This window comes from Pseudophryne corroboree, chromosome 5, assembly GCF_028390025.1.
Source record: "Pseudophryne corroboree isolate aPseCor3 chromosome 5, aPseCor3.hap2, whole genome shotgun sequence".
Lineage (NCBI taxonomy): Eukaryota > Metazoa > Chordata > Amphibia > Anura > Myobatrachidae > Pseudophryne > Pseudophryne corroboree.
Genome location: NC_086448.1, coordinates 508,578,229 through 508,594,511, shown reverse-complemented (window position 1 = coordinate 508,594,511; position 16,283 = coordinate 508,578,229). Strand labels below are relative to the sequence as shown.

The 16,283-nt window shown below is 48.7% G+C and overlaps 1 protein-coding gene and 1 long non-coding RNA gene across 3 annotated transcripts in view; one reads left to right on the top strand and one right to left on the bottom strand.

Moving 5' to 3' along the window:
- EXOC2 (exocyst complex component 2) overlaps positions 1 to 16,283 on the bottom strand; it is a 546,170-nt gene that overhangs the window by 226,218 nt on the left and 303,669 nt on the right. For both annotated transcript variants that reach the window (XM_063923055.1, XM_063923056.1), the window contains one exon: positions 908 to 1,032. In XM_063923055.1, the coding sequence (XP_063779125.1) occupies positions 908 to 1,032 (125 nt within the window). The remainder of the gene's footprint in view (positions 1 to 907; positions 1,033 to 16,283) is intronic.
- LOC134927929 (uncharacterized) overlaps positions 1 to 16,283 on the top strand; it is a 158,729-nt gene that overhangs the window by 82,410 nt on the left and 60,036 nt on the right. The window lies entirely within an intron of this gene.

The following is a 16,283-nucleotide window of genomic DNA, read 5'->3' as shown; positions in this document are numbered from 1 at the left end:
CCCTGAAAAGTGCTGTAAATTTTGTAGCCACGATCATGAGAACAAACATGGATCCGGGAACTTATCCCAGATCCTGTGTTTTCTTGCCAAAACGGGTGCTGAAAAAAAAGGGAGTGTAACTGAATTAAACTGAAAAAAAAAATTTGCGGTAAAATGGTAAGTTACCGCAATTATTTTACTGTGAAAACGGATCACGGGTAACTGAATTTCTCCCTAAATGTCAGCTTCTAAAAAAGTATGTTTGGAAACACTGCTTTAATCAGTGCTATAAAGCACTATAACTGCTTTTCAAGAGAAATTTTCAAAAATAATTGTTCATTTACAAAAAAAAAAAATTAAGGAAATAATGGTTTAAGATGAGTGAAACTGCCTATTTAGAGACCACTGAGATGCCGGATACACACTGTGCAGTTACCAGACTCCTAACATGAGAAAATGACTGTTAAGGCTAGAACATAAACAGAGCTTGAAACAATTAATGAATCACGATATGCAAGATTAGTAATGTAACCCTTTCCTGCACAGAAATAAGTAAACCATTTTGTGGTTAGTCCAACTGATTCACTTTTCACCTTCATGCCTTAAAGTGATGCAGTTATAACTGAAAACCGTCTTTATTCATAAGCATGATATGTATTTTGCAAAGGACTTGTTTTCTTCTTACAGTTTAAGTGTAAAGTTTTTTTTCATAGTTTTCTGGTTGATACCGGTAACCAGTAACAACATAAGACGACAAGAATTACATGGGCTCAAATGAACTGCTGTAACAAAGAAGTGTTAATCACTGGTAAATCATTTTAAGTGCAAAATTATCTTTAGGTTCGTAAATATTCATAATTTACCTTTTGCTTAACCAGTTTTCTAAAAATGAACGTAACTTAAGCTTTCGGCTTTAGAAATGTTATACCTCACTAAAAAGATTCCCACTTGTATAGGATATGCAGAGTTTCCAGAAGTTAGGAAGTTGCAAAACAACCACTTTTGCCAGCTTTTCCACAAACTCCACTTGGTGTGGTATCTTGTATCTCCAAGCTGAAAAAAGACAAAAAGGATTACCAAGTTTGTAGTGGTCACATTGTGTAAGTACTACACAGTCAAGTCACATTATTATGACCACCTCCAACATTTAGTGTCAGCAGCGCATAGCCCATGAAGTACGTCACGTGTCGTGCACTGGATTGGTGGGTATACTGTATAAGGTGTGCGATAGGCCGCCTGCACACATCACTCTTTGCTGTCATGGGTAAAAGGGGTGATTTATTCATGCTGCAAAAAATAAGATTTTACTCACCGGTAAATCTATTTCTCGTAGTCCGTAGTGGATGCTGGGGACTCCGTAAGGACCATGGGGAATAGACGGGCTCCGCAGGAGTCTGGGCACTAGATTTAGTACTACTGGTGTGCACTGGCTCCTCCCTCTATGCCCCTCCTCCAGACCTCAGTTAAGGAAACTGTGCCCGGAAGAGCTGACATTACAAGGAAAGGATTTTGGAATCCAGGGTAAGACTCATACCAGCCACACCAATCACACCGTATAACTTGTGATAAACTTACCCAGTCAACAGTATGAACAACAATAGAGCATCAACAAAGGATGCCAACATAACATAACCCTTTAATAAGCAATAACTATATACACGTATTGCAGAAAGTCCGCACTTGGGACGGGCGCCCAGCATCCGCTACGGACTACGAGAAATAGATTTACCGGTGAGTAAAATCTTATTTTCTCTAACGTCCTAGTGGATGCTGGGGACTCCGTAAGGACCATGGGGATTATACCAAAGCTCCCAAACGGGCGGGAGAGTGTGGATGACTCTGCAGCACCGAATGGGCAAACACAAGGTCCTCCTCAGCCAGGGTATCAAACTTGTAGAACTTAGCAAATGTGTTTGAACCCGACCAAGTAGCTGCTCGGCAAAGCTGTAATGCCGAGACCCCTTGGGCAGCCGCCCAAGAAGAGCCCACTTTCCTTGTGGAATGGGCTTTCACTGATTTTGGATGCGGCAATCCAGCCGCAGAATGAGCCTGCTGAATCGTGTTACAGATCCAGCGAGCGAGCAATGGTTTGCTTTGAAGCAGGAGCACCCAGCTTGTTGGATGCATACAGGATAAACAGCGAGTCAGTCTTCCTGACTCCAGCCGTCCTGGCTACATAGATCTTCAAAGCCCTGACTACATCAAGCAACTTGGAATCCTCCAAGTCACGAGTAGCCGCAGGCACCACAATAGGTTGGTTCAAATGAAAAGATGACACCACCTTCGGCAGAAATTGCGGACGAGTCCGTAATTCTGCCCTGTCCATATGGAAAACCAGATAGGGGCTTTTACATGACAAAGCCGCCAATTCTGACACACGCCTAGCCGAAGCTAAGGCTAATAGCATGACCACTTTCCACGTGAGATACTTTAGCTCCACGGTCTTAAGTGGCTCAAACCAGTGGGATTTCAGGACACCCAACACCACGTTGAGATCCCAAGGTGCCACTGGTGGCACAAAAGGGGGCTGAATATGCAGCACACCCTTAACAAACGTCTGAACTTCAGGAAGAGAAGACAGTTCTTTTTGAAAGAAAATGGATAGGGACGAAATCTGGACCTTTATGGACCCCAACATCAAGCCCATAGTCACTCCAGACTGTAGGAAGTGCAGGAACCGGCCCAGCTGGAATTCCTCTGTAGGGGCCTTCCTGGCCTCACAACAGGCAACATATTTTCGCCATATACGGTGATAGTGTTTTGCTGTCACGTCCTTCCTAGCCTTTATCAGCGTAGGAATAACTTCATCCGGAATGCCTTTTTCCGCTAGGATCCTGCGTTCAACCGCCATGCCGTCAAACGCAGCCGCGGTAAGTCTTGGAACAGACAGGGCCCCTGTTGCAACAGGTCCTGTCTGAGAGGCAGAGGCCATGGGTCCTCTGTGAGCATTTCTTGCAGTTCCGGGTACCAAGTCTTTCTTGGCCAATCCGGAACAATGAGTATTGTTCTCACTCCTCTTTTTTTTACGATTCTCAGCACCTTGGGTATGAGAGGAAGAGGAGGAAACGCATAGACCGACTGGAACACCCACAGTGTTACCAGTGCGTCCACAGCTATCGCCTGAGGGTCTCTTGACCTGGCGCAATACCTTTGTAGCTTTTTGTTGAGACGGAATGCCATCATGTCCACCTGTGGCAGTTCCCATCGATTTGTGATCTGAGTGAAGACTTCGTGATGAAGTCCCCACTCTCCCGGGTGGAGGTCGTGCCTGCTGAGGAAGTCTGCTTCCCAGTTGTCCACTCCCGGAATAAACACTGCTGACAGTGCTTGCACGTGATTCTCCGCCCAACGAAGAATCCTGGTGGCTTCCGCCATCGCCACTCTGCTTCTTGTGCCGCCCTGGCGGTTTACATGAGACACTGCGGTGATGTTGTCTGACTGAATCAGCACCGGTTGGTTGCGAAGCAGAGGCTCCGCTTGACTCAGGGCGTTGTATATAGCCCTTAGTTCCAGGATATTTATGTGCAGACAAGCCTCCTGACTTGACCACAACCCTTGGAAGTTTCTTCCCTGAGTGACTGCCCCCCACCCTCGGAGACTCGCATCCGTGGTCACCAGGTCCCAGTCCTGTATGCCGAACCTGCGGCCCTCGAGAAGGTGAGCACTCTGTAGCCACCACAGAAGAGACACCCTGGCCCTCGGGGACAGGGCGATCAGCCGATGCATCTGAAGATGCGATCCGGACCACTTGTCCAACAGATCCCACTGAAAGATCCTCGCATGGAACCTGCCGAAGGGAATGGCTTTGTATGATGCCACCATCTTTCCCAGGACTCGCGTGCAGTGATGCACCGACACCCGTTTCGGTTTTAAGAGGTCTCTGACTAGAGTCACGAGCTCTTGAGCCTTCTCCGCCGGGAGAAACACCTTCTTCTGGTCCGTGTCCAGAATCATGCCCAGAAAGGGCAGACGCGTTGTAGGAATCAGCTGCGACTTTGGGATATTCAGAATCCAGCCGTGCTGTTGCAACACTTCCTGAGAGTGTGCTACGCTGATCAGCAACTGCTCTTTGGACCTCGCCTTTATGAGGAGATCGTCCAAGTATGGGATAATTGTGACTCCTTGCTTTCGCAGGAGTACCATCATTTCTGCCATCACCTTGGTAAATATTCTCGGTGCCGTGGAGAGCCCAAACGGCAACGTCTGGAATTGGTAATGACAGTCCTGTACCACAAATCTGAGGTATTCCTGATGAGGTGGATAAATGGGGACATGCAAGTAAGCATCCTTGATGTCCAGAGACACCATAAAATCCCCCTCTTCCAGGCTTGCAATGACCGCTCTGAGCGATTCCATTTTGAACTTGAATCTTTTCAGATAAATGTTCAGGGACTTTAAATTCAATATGGGTCTGGCCGAACCGTCCGGTTTCGGTACCACAAACATTGTGGAATAGTAACACCTTCCCTGTTGAAGGAGGGGAACCTTTACCACCACCTGCTGGAGATATAGCTTGTGAATCGCTGCTAACACTACTTCCCGTTCCATGGGGGAAGCTGGCAGGGCCGATTTGAGGTAACGATGAGGGGGCATCACTTCGAATTCCAGCTTGTACCCCTGAGACACAATCTGTATAGCCCAGGGATCCACCTGTGAGCGAACCCACTGGTGGCTGAAATTCCGGAGATGCGCCCCCACCGCTCCTGGCTCCACCTGTGGAGCCCCAGCGTCATGCTGTGGATTTAGTGGAAGCCGGGGAGGACTTCTGTTCCTGGGAACTAGCTGTATGGTGCAGCTTCTTTCCTCTACCCCTGCCTCTGGCAAGAAAGGACGCCCCTCTGACCTTCTTGCTTCTTTGTGATCGAAAGGACTGCATTTGGTAATACGGTGCTTTCTTAGGCTGTGAGGGAATATATGGCAAAAAGTTTGACTTCCCAGCCGTAGCTGTGGAAACCAGGTCTGAGAGACCGTCCCCAAACAATTCCTCACCCTTGTAAGGTAACACCTCCATGTGCTTCTTGGAGTCGGCATCACCTGTCCATTGCCGAGTCCACAGGACCCTTCTGGCAGAAATGGACATTGCATTTATTCTAGAGCCCAGTAGGCAAATGTCCCTCTGGGCATCCCTCATATATAGGACAGCGTCTTTTATATGCCCCAGGGTCAGTAAAATGGTATCCTTGTCTAAGGTATCCATTTCCTCAGACAGATTATCTGTCCATGCTGCTACAGCACTACACATCCAAGCCGACGCAATTGCCGGCCTCAGTAGAGTACCTGAATGTGTATATACAGACTTCAGGATACTTTCCTGCTTTCTATCTGCAGGATCCTTTAGGGCGGCCGTATCCTGTGACGGCAGGGCCACCTTCTTAGATAAGCGTGTCAGAGCTTTATCTACCCTAGGGGAGGATTCCCAGCGCATCCTGTCCATTGGCGGGAAAGGGTACGCCATAAGTAACCTTTTGGAAATCAGCACTTTCTTATCGGGGGAATCCTACGCTCTTTCACATAATTCATTCAACTCATGTGAAGGGGGAAAAGTCACCTCTTGCTTTTTCTCCCCATACATATAAACCCTCTTGTCAGGGACAGGGTTTACCTCTGAAATGTGCAAAACATCCTTCATTGCTATAATCATGTAGCGGATGGCTTTAGCCATTTTAGGCTGCAATTTTACATCATCCTCATCGACACTGGAGTCAGAATCCGTGTCGATATCTGTGTCAACAATTTTGGATAGTGGGCGCTTTTGAGACCCTGACGGCCTCTGCGCTGTAGGATCAGGCATGGGCTGAGACCCTGACTGTCCCAAGGCATCAGCTTTATCCAACCTTTTATGTAATGAGTTTACATTATCATTTAACACCTTCCACATATCCATCCAATCAGGTGTCGGCACCGTCGGCGGCGACACGTCATTCATCTGCACTTGCTCTGCCTCCACATAGCCCTCGTCGTCAAACATGTCGACACACGCGTACCGACACACCACACACACAGGGGATGCTCTATATGAGGACAAGACCCCCACAAGGCCCTTTGGAGAGACAGAGAGTATGCCAGCACACACCCCAGCGCTATATGACCGAGGAATCACACAGTAACGTAAGTGTTTACCCAGTAGCTGCTGTATATATGACTAATGCGCTAAATTTATGTGCCCCCCCCCTCTCTTTTTACCCTTTCTACCGTGAGTCTGCAGGGGAGAGCCTGGGGAGCTTCCTCTCAGCGGAGCTGTGGAGAGAAAATGGCGCTGGTGAGTGCTGAGGAAGAAGGCCCCGCCCCCTCAGCGGCGGGCTTCTGTCCCGCGATTTTGTGTAAAAATAATGGCGGGGGCTCATGCATATAACAGTGTCCTACTGTATATATGCTGCTTTTGCCAGGAGGTACTTAATTGCTGCCCAGGGCGCCCTCCCCTGCGCCCTGCACCCTACAGTGACCGGAGTGTGTGGGCGCAATGGCGCACAGCTGCAGTGCTGTGCGCTACCTCATATGAAGACAGGAGTCTTCTGCAGCCGATTTTGACGTCTTCTTGCTTCAACCCGCCGGCTTCTGACTTCTGGCTCTGCGAGGGGGACGGCGGCGCGGCTCCGGGAACGGACGACAAGGTCAGGTCCTGTGTTCGATCCCTCTGGAGCTAATGGTGTCCAGTAGACTAAGAAGCGCAACCTAGCCGCAGTTAGTAGGATTGCTTCTCTCCCCTCAGTCCCACGTAGCAGAGAGTCTGTTGCCAGCAGAAGCTCTCTGAAAATAAAAAACCTAACTAAAATACTTTCTTATTAGCAAGCTCAGGAGAGCTCACTAAAGGCACCCAGCTCTGGCCGGGCACAGATTCCAACTGAGGTCTGGAGGAGGGGCATAGAGGGAGGAGCCAGTGCACACCAGTAGTACTAAATCTTTCTTAGAGTGCCCAGACTCCTGCGGAGCCCGTCTATTCCCCATGGTCCTTACGGAGTCCCCAGCATCCACTAGGACGTTAGAGAAAGAGATGGTTATCGGCTTTCAGGCCAAGGGTGGCAGTATTTATGAAACAGCGCAGTTTATGAACTGTTTGCATGCTGCTGTGGTGAAGGTGGATCGTGACTGGACAAACGGAACCACTGTGAATAACTGACATGGAAACTGCAGAGCACCACATGCCATTGAGTTAAGAAGTGAATGTCAGCTACAAAGGTGCGTGAGGGCCAACCGACACACTACAGTGGAGCAGCTCACCATCAAAACGAACCTGGGGTCTACCAGACATGTGTCTAATAAAACAGTTCAGCCTGCTGCATATAGTCACTCCAGCTATGCTAACAAAGGTGCATTGGTGGAAAAGGCTTCAATTTGCACAGCTATATCGGAAATGGACCTCTGCTGATTGGTGAAGGGGTTGCCTTCTCCGATTAGTCACATTTTCTGCTTCATTGAACAGATGGACATTGTCAGGCGAGAAACATCAGAGCACCTCGATCGTTGTGTTCGCTCTATAGATCCTCTGCCACACACCCTCCAGTAGCTGTGGTATGCACTGCAGTCAGCATGGCTCCAGATACCTGTGACAGCCTGCGAGCAGAAGAGGAAAAGAACTCTCGTTTCTTGGGAGGGCACTCATTAAACAGTATAATTAAAATATAACCTTTAATTAATCTTTAAAATATAATGCCACAAAACAAACTAAACACAAACATGAACATATATTTTATCAAAACCAATTCATATCCATATTCCGTGTGAAAATAAGATTTTACTCACCGGTAAATCTATTTCTCGTAGTCCGTAGTGGATGCTGGGAACTCCGTAAGGACCATGGGGAATAGCGGCTCCGCAGGAGACTGGGCACAACTAAAGAAAGCTTTAGGACTACCTGGTGTGCACTGGCTCCTCCCACTATGACCCTCCTCCAGACCTCAGTTAGGATACTGTGCCCGGTAGAGCTGACACAATAAGGAAGGATTTTGAATCCCGGGTAAGACTCATACCAGCCACACCAATCACACCGTATAACTCGTGATATTATACCCAGTTAACAGTATGAAATACAACTGAGCCTCACTAACAGATGGCTCATAACAATAACCCTTTAGTTAGGCAATAACTATATACAAGTATTGCAGACAATCCGCACTTGGGATGGGCGCCCAGCATCCACTACGGACTACGAGAAATAGATTTACCGGTGAGTAAAATCTTATTTTCTCTGACGTCCTAGTGGATGCTGGGAACTTTGTAAGGACCATGGGGATTATACCAAAGCTCCCAAACGGGCGGGAGAGTGCGGATGACTCTGCAGCACCGAATGGGCAAACTCTAGGTCCTCCTCAGCCAGGGTGTCAAACTTGTAGAATTTTGCAAACGTGTTTGACCCCGACCAAGTAGCTGCTCGGCAAAGTTGAAGAGCCGAGACCCCTCGGGCAGCCGCCCAAGAAGAGCCCACCTTCCTTGTGGAATGGGCTTTCACTGATTTAGGATGCGGCAGTCCAGCCGCAGAATGTGCAAGTTGAATCGTGCTACAGATCCAGCGAGCAATAGTCTGCTTAGAAGCAGGAGCACCCAGCTTGTTGGGTGCATACAGGATAAATAGCGAGTCAGTTTTCCTGACTCCAGCCGTCCTGGAAACATATATTTTCAGGGCCCTGACTACGTCCAGTAACTTGGAGTCCTCCAAGTCCCGCGTAGCCGCAGGCACCACAATAGGTTGGTTCACATGAAAAGCTGATACCACCTTAGGAAGGAATTGGGAACGAGTCCTCAATTCTGCCCTATCCATATGAAAATCAGATAAGGGCTTTTGCATGACAAAACCGCCAATTCTGATACACGCCTGGCCGACGCCAAGGCCAACCGCATGACCACTTTCCACGTGAGGTATTTTAGCTCTACGGATTTAAGTGGCTCAACCCAATGCGACTTCAGGAAATCCAACACCACGTTGAGATCCCACGGTGCCACTAGAGGCACAAACGGGGGCTGAATATGCAGCACTCCCTTAACAAAAGTCTGAACTTCAGGCAGTGAAGCCAGTTCTTTTTGGAAGAAAATGTACAGAGCCGAAATCTGGACCTTAACGTAACCCAATTTTAGGCCCGTAGTCACTCCTGACTGTAGGAAGTGCAGAAATCGACCCAGTTGAAATTTCTCCGTTGGGGCCTTCCTGGCCTCACATCAAGCAACATATTTTTGCCATATGCGGTGATAATGTTTTGCGATCACATCTTTCCTAGCCTTAATCAGCATAGGAATGACTTCCTCCGGAATGCCTTTTTCCTTAGGATCCGGTATTCAACCGCCATGCCGTCAAACACAGCCGTGGTAAGTCTTGGAACAGGCAGGGCCCCTGCTGCAGCAGGTCCTGTCTGAGCGGCAGAGGCCATGGGTCCTCTGAGATCATTTCTTGAAGTTCTGGGTACCAGGCTCTTCTTGGCCAATCCGGAACCACGAGTATAGTTCTTACTCTTCTCCTTCTTAGTATTCTCAATACCTTGGGTATGAGAGGCAAAGGAAGGAACACATACAGCGTGTCACAATCCTGACTGTAGCATACCTCTCAACATGACCCTCTCCAGGAGGGACACAATGCTCTGCTTCTGGATTTCCCTCTTAATTTAAGATTGCCATCACCTGTGTTGTACAGGTTAGTTAATAAGAAAGGTGTTTCACCACAGGTGAGGGCAATCATAAATTAAAAGGGAAGTCCAGGAGCAGAGCATTCTGTCCCTCCTGGAGAGGGTCATGTTGGGAGGTATGCTGTAGGTTTTATATTTGGTGACTTACCCCTGCCATCTGTCCTGGATCCCGTGTCTTTTCACTCACGGAGTTAAACAGCTTGTCAGCACTGAGTTTTCCTGAGTTCTCTGCCTGAGAGGTAATAGTTAATTAGCTCCACCTGTGGTGATCTCCTGTGTGAGGCTGAATTCAGTAATCTGAACTTTAGGTCTAAAAGCCAGCATCCTGTGTTTTGCAGAAGTCCAGGCTTCAGTGTTCTCTCGGCCTGCTAGGCCTCATTCTACATCACAGCCTTGGCTAGAGTAGTCACATGACAGTGACTGTTCACCTGACCCAGAGTTGTTCAATCCTCTGCCAGCCTGAGACTCTCTGCATCACCTAATCCTGCTCACCAATCACCAAGGACCAGGAAGTATAAATCAGGAGGCTGAGTTAGAAACGGGGCCAGTTCCTTGTGTCACACACAGCTATGTGTGAGCATTCTAGCTGAGCTCCCTAAGGTTGTGATCTCCAGAGCTCCCGTATTCCGTGCCTCAGTACCTCAGTACCTCCGTGCCTCAGCATCTCTGTGCTTTCAGCACCTCCGTGCCTCAGCACCTCCGTGCCTCAGTACCTCCGTGCTTCCAGCACCTCCGTGCTTCCAGCACCTCCGTGCCTCTGCACCTCCGTGCTTCCAGCACCTCCGTGCCTCAGTACCTCCGTGCTTCCAGCACCTCCGTGCCTCAGCACCCCAGTGTCTCCACGCACCTCAGTGTCTCTACGCACCTCAGTGCCTCTACGCACCTCAGTGTCTCTACGCACCTCAGTGCCTCTACGCACCTCAGTGCCTCTACGCACCTCAGTGCCTCTACGCACCTCAGTGCCTCTACGCACCTCAGTGCCTCTACGCACCTGTGTCTCCAAGTACCTCAGTGTGGTCTCCAAGTACCTCAGTGTCTCCAAGCACCTCAGTGTCTCCAAGCACCTCAGTGTCTCCAAGCACCTCAGTGTCTCCAAGCACCTCAGTGTCTCCAAGCATCTCAGTGTCCCCAAGCACCCCGTGCCCTTTAGCACAGTTGTACCTGTTATTCTTCACTGATTCATCAGCGCCTTTCCAGTTCTGTCTTTCAGGAGACCTTCAGCGCCCACACGTGCTTCCTGTCTGCCGACCTCATCCTGCATGAGGAGAACCTGGATTCGGCCATCTCTGCCGCGGTTCCTCTTCCCAGTCACCGGAAGAGACCCCGAGTCCACAACACTTCCAAACCAGGTCAGTGGTGGTATTCGTGTAGTCCTCCAGTCGCCCGCGCAGACTTCGCTAGCACCGGGTTCACAAAACCTTAGTCATGACACACCGACTGGTACACCCACGGTGTTACCAGAGTGTCCACAGCTATCGCCTGAGGGTCCCTTGACCTGGCGCAATTTCTTTTTAGCTTTTTGTTGAGGCGTGACGCCATCACGTCACCTGTGGCCTTTCTCAATGGTGTACAATCATTTTGAAGACTTCTGGATGAAGTCCCCACTCTCCCGAGTGGAGGTCGTGCCTGCTGAGAAAGTCTGCTTCCCAGTTGTCCACTCCGGGAATGAACACTGCTAACAGTGCTAACACGATTTTTCGCCCATCGGAAAATCCTTGTGGCTTCTGCCATCACCATCCTGCTTCTTGTGCCGCCCTGCTGGTTTACATGGGCGACCGCCGTGATATTGTCTGACTGGATCAGCACCGGCTGGTGTTGAAGCAGGGGTCTAGCCTGACTTAGGGCATTGTGAATGGCCCTTAGTCCCAGAATATTTTTGTGTAGGGAAGTCTCCTGACTTGACCATAGTCCTTGAAAGTTTCTTCCCTGTGTGACTGCCCCCCAGCCTCGAAGGCTGGCAACCGTGGTCACCAGGACCCAGTCCTGTATGCCGAATCTGCGGCCCTCTAGAAGATGAGCACTCTGCAGCCACCACAACAGCGACACCCAGGCCCTTGGAGACAGGGTTATCAGCCGATGCATCTGAAGATGCGACCCGGACCTCTTGTCCAACAGATCCCACTGGAAGATCCTTGCCTGGAACCTGCCGAATGGAATTTCTTCGTAAGAAGCTACCATCTTTCCCAGGACTCGCGTGCATTGATGCACCGACACCTGTATGTGTATTAGGAGGTCTCCGACTAGAGATGACAACTCCTTGGCCTTCTCCTCCGGGAGAAAACCTTTTTTCTCGTTCTGTGTCCAGAACCATACCCAGGAACAGTAGACGCGTCGTAGGAACCAGCTGCGACTTTGGACTATTCAGAATCCAGCCGTGCTGTTGTAGCACTTCCCGAGATAGTGCTACTCCGACGAACAACTGCTCCCTGGACCTCGCCTTTATAAGGAGATCGTCCAAGTACGGGATAATTAAAACTCCCTTTTTTCGAAGGAGTATCATCATTTCGGCCATTACCTTGGTAAATACCCTCGGTGCCGTGGACAGACCAACGGCATCGTCTGGAATTGGTAATGACAGTCCTGTACCACAATTTTGAGGTACTCCTGGTGAGGAGGGTAAATGGGGACATGCAGGTAAGCATCCTTGATGTCCAGTGATACTATGTAATCCCCTTCGTCCAGGCTTGTAATAACCGCCCTGAGCGATTCCATTTTGAACTTGAACCTTCGTATATAAGTGTTCAAGGATTTCAATTTTAGAATGGGTCTCACCGAACCGCCTGGTTTCGGTACCACAAACATTGTGGAATAGTAACCCCGGCCTTGTTGAAGGAGGGGTACCTTGATTATCACCTGCTGGAAGTACAGCTTGTGAATTGCCGCCAGTACTACCTCTCCTCGAGGGCAGCAGGCAAGGCTGATTTGAGGTAACGGCGAGGGGGGAGTCGCCTCGAACTCCAGCTTGTATCCCTGTGATACTACTTGCAGAACCCAGGGATCCACTTGTGAGCGAGCCCACTGGTCGCTGACGTTCCCGAGACGCGCCCCCACCGCACCTGGCTCCACCTGTGGAGCCCCAGCGTCATGCGGTGGACTCAGATGAAGCGGGGGAAGATTTTTGATCCTGGGAACTGGCTGTCTGGTGCAGCTTTTTCCCTCTTCCCTTGTCTCTGTGCAGAAAGGAAGCGCCTTTGACCCGCTCGCTTTTCTGAAGCCGAAAGGACTGTACCTGATAATACGGTGCTTTCTTAGGCTGTGAGGAACCTGAGGTAAAAAAATTTCTTCCCAGCTGTTGCTGTGGATACGAGGTCCCAGAGACCATCCCCAAACAATTCCTCACCCTCATAAGGCAGAATCTCCATGTGCCTTTTAAAGTCAGCATCACCTGTCCACTGCCGGGTCCCTAATACCCTCCTGGCAGAATGGACATTGCATTAACTTTTGGATGCCAGCCGGCAAATATCCCTCTGTGCATCCCTCATATATAAGACGACGTCTTTAATATGCTCTATGGTTAGCAAAATAGTATCCCTGTATAGGGTATCAATATTATCTGACAGGGTATCAGACCACGCTGCAGCAGCACTATCCATGCTGAGGCAATTGCAGGTCTCAGTATAGTACCTAAGTGTGTATATACAGACTTCAGGATAGCCTTCTGCTTTTTAACAGCAGGCTCCTTCAAAGTGGCCGTATCCTAAGACGGCAGTGCCACCTTTTTTGACAAACGTGTGAGCGCCTTATCCACCCTAGGGGATATCTCCCAACGTGACCTATCCTCTGGCGGGAAAGGGTACGCCATCAGTAACTTTTTAGAAATTACCAGTTTCTTATCGGGGGAACCCACGCTTCATTCACTCATCTGATGGGGGAACAAAACACTGGCTGCTTTTTCTCCCCAAACAATAAAACCCCTTTTTTGTGGTATTTGGGTTAATGTCAGAAATGTGCAACACATTTTTCATTTCCGAGTGCAACGAATGTTCCTAGTGGATTGTGTATATGTCTCAACCTCGTCGACACTGGAGTCAGACTCCGTGTCGACATCTGTATCTGCCATCTGAGGTAGCGGGCGTTTTTGAGCCCCTGATGGCCTTTGAGACGCCTGGGCAGGCGCGGGCTGAGAAGCCGGCTGTCCCATAGCTGTTACGTCATCCAGCCCTTTACATAAGGAGTTGACACTGTCGGTTAATACCTTCCACTTATCCATCCACACTGGTGTCGGCCCCACAGGGGGCGACATCACATTTATCGGCCTCTCCTCCGCCTCCACGTATCCTCAAACATGTCGACACAGCCGTACCGACACACCGCACACACACAGGGAATGCTCTGACTGAGGACAGGATCCCACAAAGTCCTTTGGGGAGACAGAGAGAGAGTATGCCAGCACACACCAGAGCGCTATATAATGCAGGGATTAACACTATAACTGAGTGATTTTTCCCCCAATAGCTGCTTGTATACACAATATTGCGCCTAAATTTGGTGCCCCCCCTCTCTTTTTAACCCTTTGAGCCTGAAAACTATAGGGGAGAGCCTGGGGAGCTGTCTTCCAGCTGCACTGTGAAGAAAAAATGGCGCCAGTGTGCTGAGGGAGTTAGCCCCGCCCCTTTTTCGGCGGACTTTTCTCCCGCTTTTTTTAGGAATTCTGGCAGGGGTAATTTATCACATATATAGCCCTGGGACTATATGTTGTGATGATTTGCCAGCCAAGGTGTTTATATTGCTGCTCAGGGCGCCCCCCACAGCGCCCTGCACCCATCAGTGACCGGAGTGTGAGGTGTGCATGAGGAGCAATGGCGCACAGCTGCAGTGCTGTGCGCTACCTTGTTGAAGACCGAGGTCTTCTGCCGCCGATTTTCCGGACCACTACTTGCTTTTGGCTCTGTAAGGGGGACAGCGGCGCGGCTCCGGGACCGAACGATCGAGGTCGGGTCCTGTGTTCGATCCCTCTGGAGCTAATGGTGTCCAGTAGCCTAAGAAGCCCAAACTATCTCCAGTCAGGTAGGTTCGCTTCTTCTCCCCCTTAGTCCCTCGCAGCAGTGAGTCTGTTGCCAGCAGATCTCACTGTAAAATAAAAAACCTAAAATATACTTTCTTTCTAGGAGCTCAGGAGAGCCCCTAGTGTGCATCCAGCTCAGCCGGGCACAAGATTCTAACTGAGGTCTGGAGGAGGGTCATAGTGGGAGGAGCCAGTGCACACCAGGTAGTCCTAAAGCTTTCTTTAGTTGTGCCCAGTCTCCTGCGGAGCCGCTATTCCCCATGGTCCTTACGGAGTTCCCAGCATCCACTAGGACGTCAGAGAAAAGTATTTTGATCACGTGTGAAAAGGTGAGTACAATAGATAGCAACAGCTTGGTCCAGATTCAAAGATATCAGAAATTTGTATGTAGCAACAAAAATGTGTCCAGAACCAAAACCTGTGTTGTACACGGATTAGAGGGCGGTATAGCGTATAATAAAGCTGACTAGGTGTGAATAAGTTTTGAACGGGCTAACAGTCCGCTCAACGACAGGTTTTGGTTCTGGACACATTTTTGTTGCTACATACAAATTTCTGATATCTTTGAATCTGGACCAACCTGTTGCTATCTATTGTACTCGCCTTTCACACGTGATCCTAATACTTTTCACACGGAATACGGATATGAATTGGTTTTGATAAAATATATGTTCATGTTTGTGTTTAGTTTGTTTTGTGGCATTATATTTTAAAGATTAATTAAAGGTTATATATTAATTATACTGTTTAATGAGTGCCCCCCCAAAAAACGAGAGTACTTTTCCTCTTCTACTCGCAAATGTTTATCAACTCTCAGGGGTGCACCTCCACATGAGACAATTGCCTATCCCTCAAAGGGATATTCACGTTACATTATTGTGGTACATTTATTTGTTGGTTATTTCTAACCACAAACTTTGCTTATTGGACCTGTGCTCTGGTTTCCTTTCCCCTCCCCCCTACCTTTTCCCTCCATTAAATCTAGTCGACCTGTGACAGCCTACCAGCACCTTACTGAGTCACTCCCAGCCCGTCTAGCTATTAGCTGGTGATCATAATAATGTGACTCGTCGTATATATGTATATATAAAGTTGTATGTATGCATGTAGGTACAATATGTACTGACGACCACCCCATTTTTCCAGTTTTTATAGAATTTACACAGTTCACTGTAGCAAAGTACTCTGAAAGTAAATCATAGAATAAACAATTGGAGATAAAAAAAACACACACGTGGCACTCTTTTTACAATGGAATACAAATATTGTTCGGGAAGTTCTTCCCAACGCTTGAGAAGTTCCCACAAATGTGTTGTACATGTAGGTTGCTTTGCTTTCATCTTTCTGTACAGTTCATCCCAAACCAGCTTGATGAGTTAAAGTCTGTAGACTGTGCGGCTATCCTACAGTCTTTATTTTAAACAAAGCTATCTCTGACATAGCCTAGAGGTATGTTTGAGTCACTGTCTTGCTTAAGATGAACCCTTGACAACAATTTTGCATGGTACTACAAAATGCTGTGGTACCCCTTTTGGTTCAGGATGTAAGTCAATCAGCGTAAGTCGCTTCATTCAGGATCCAGAAAAAGACCCCCAGACTATCACGCTTTCTCCTTCATGCTGTTTCACATGTATTTAAATTTAAAAGGATGAGATGCGACAACGCCAAACTGGACTTTCCCTCACACG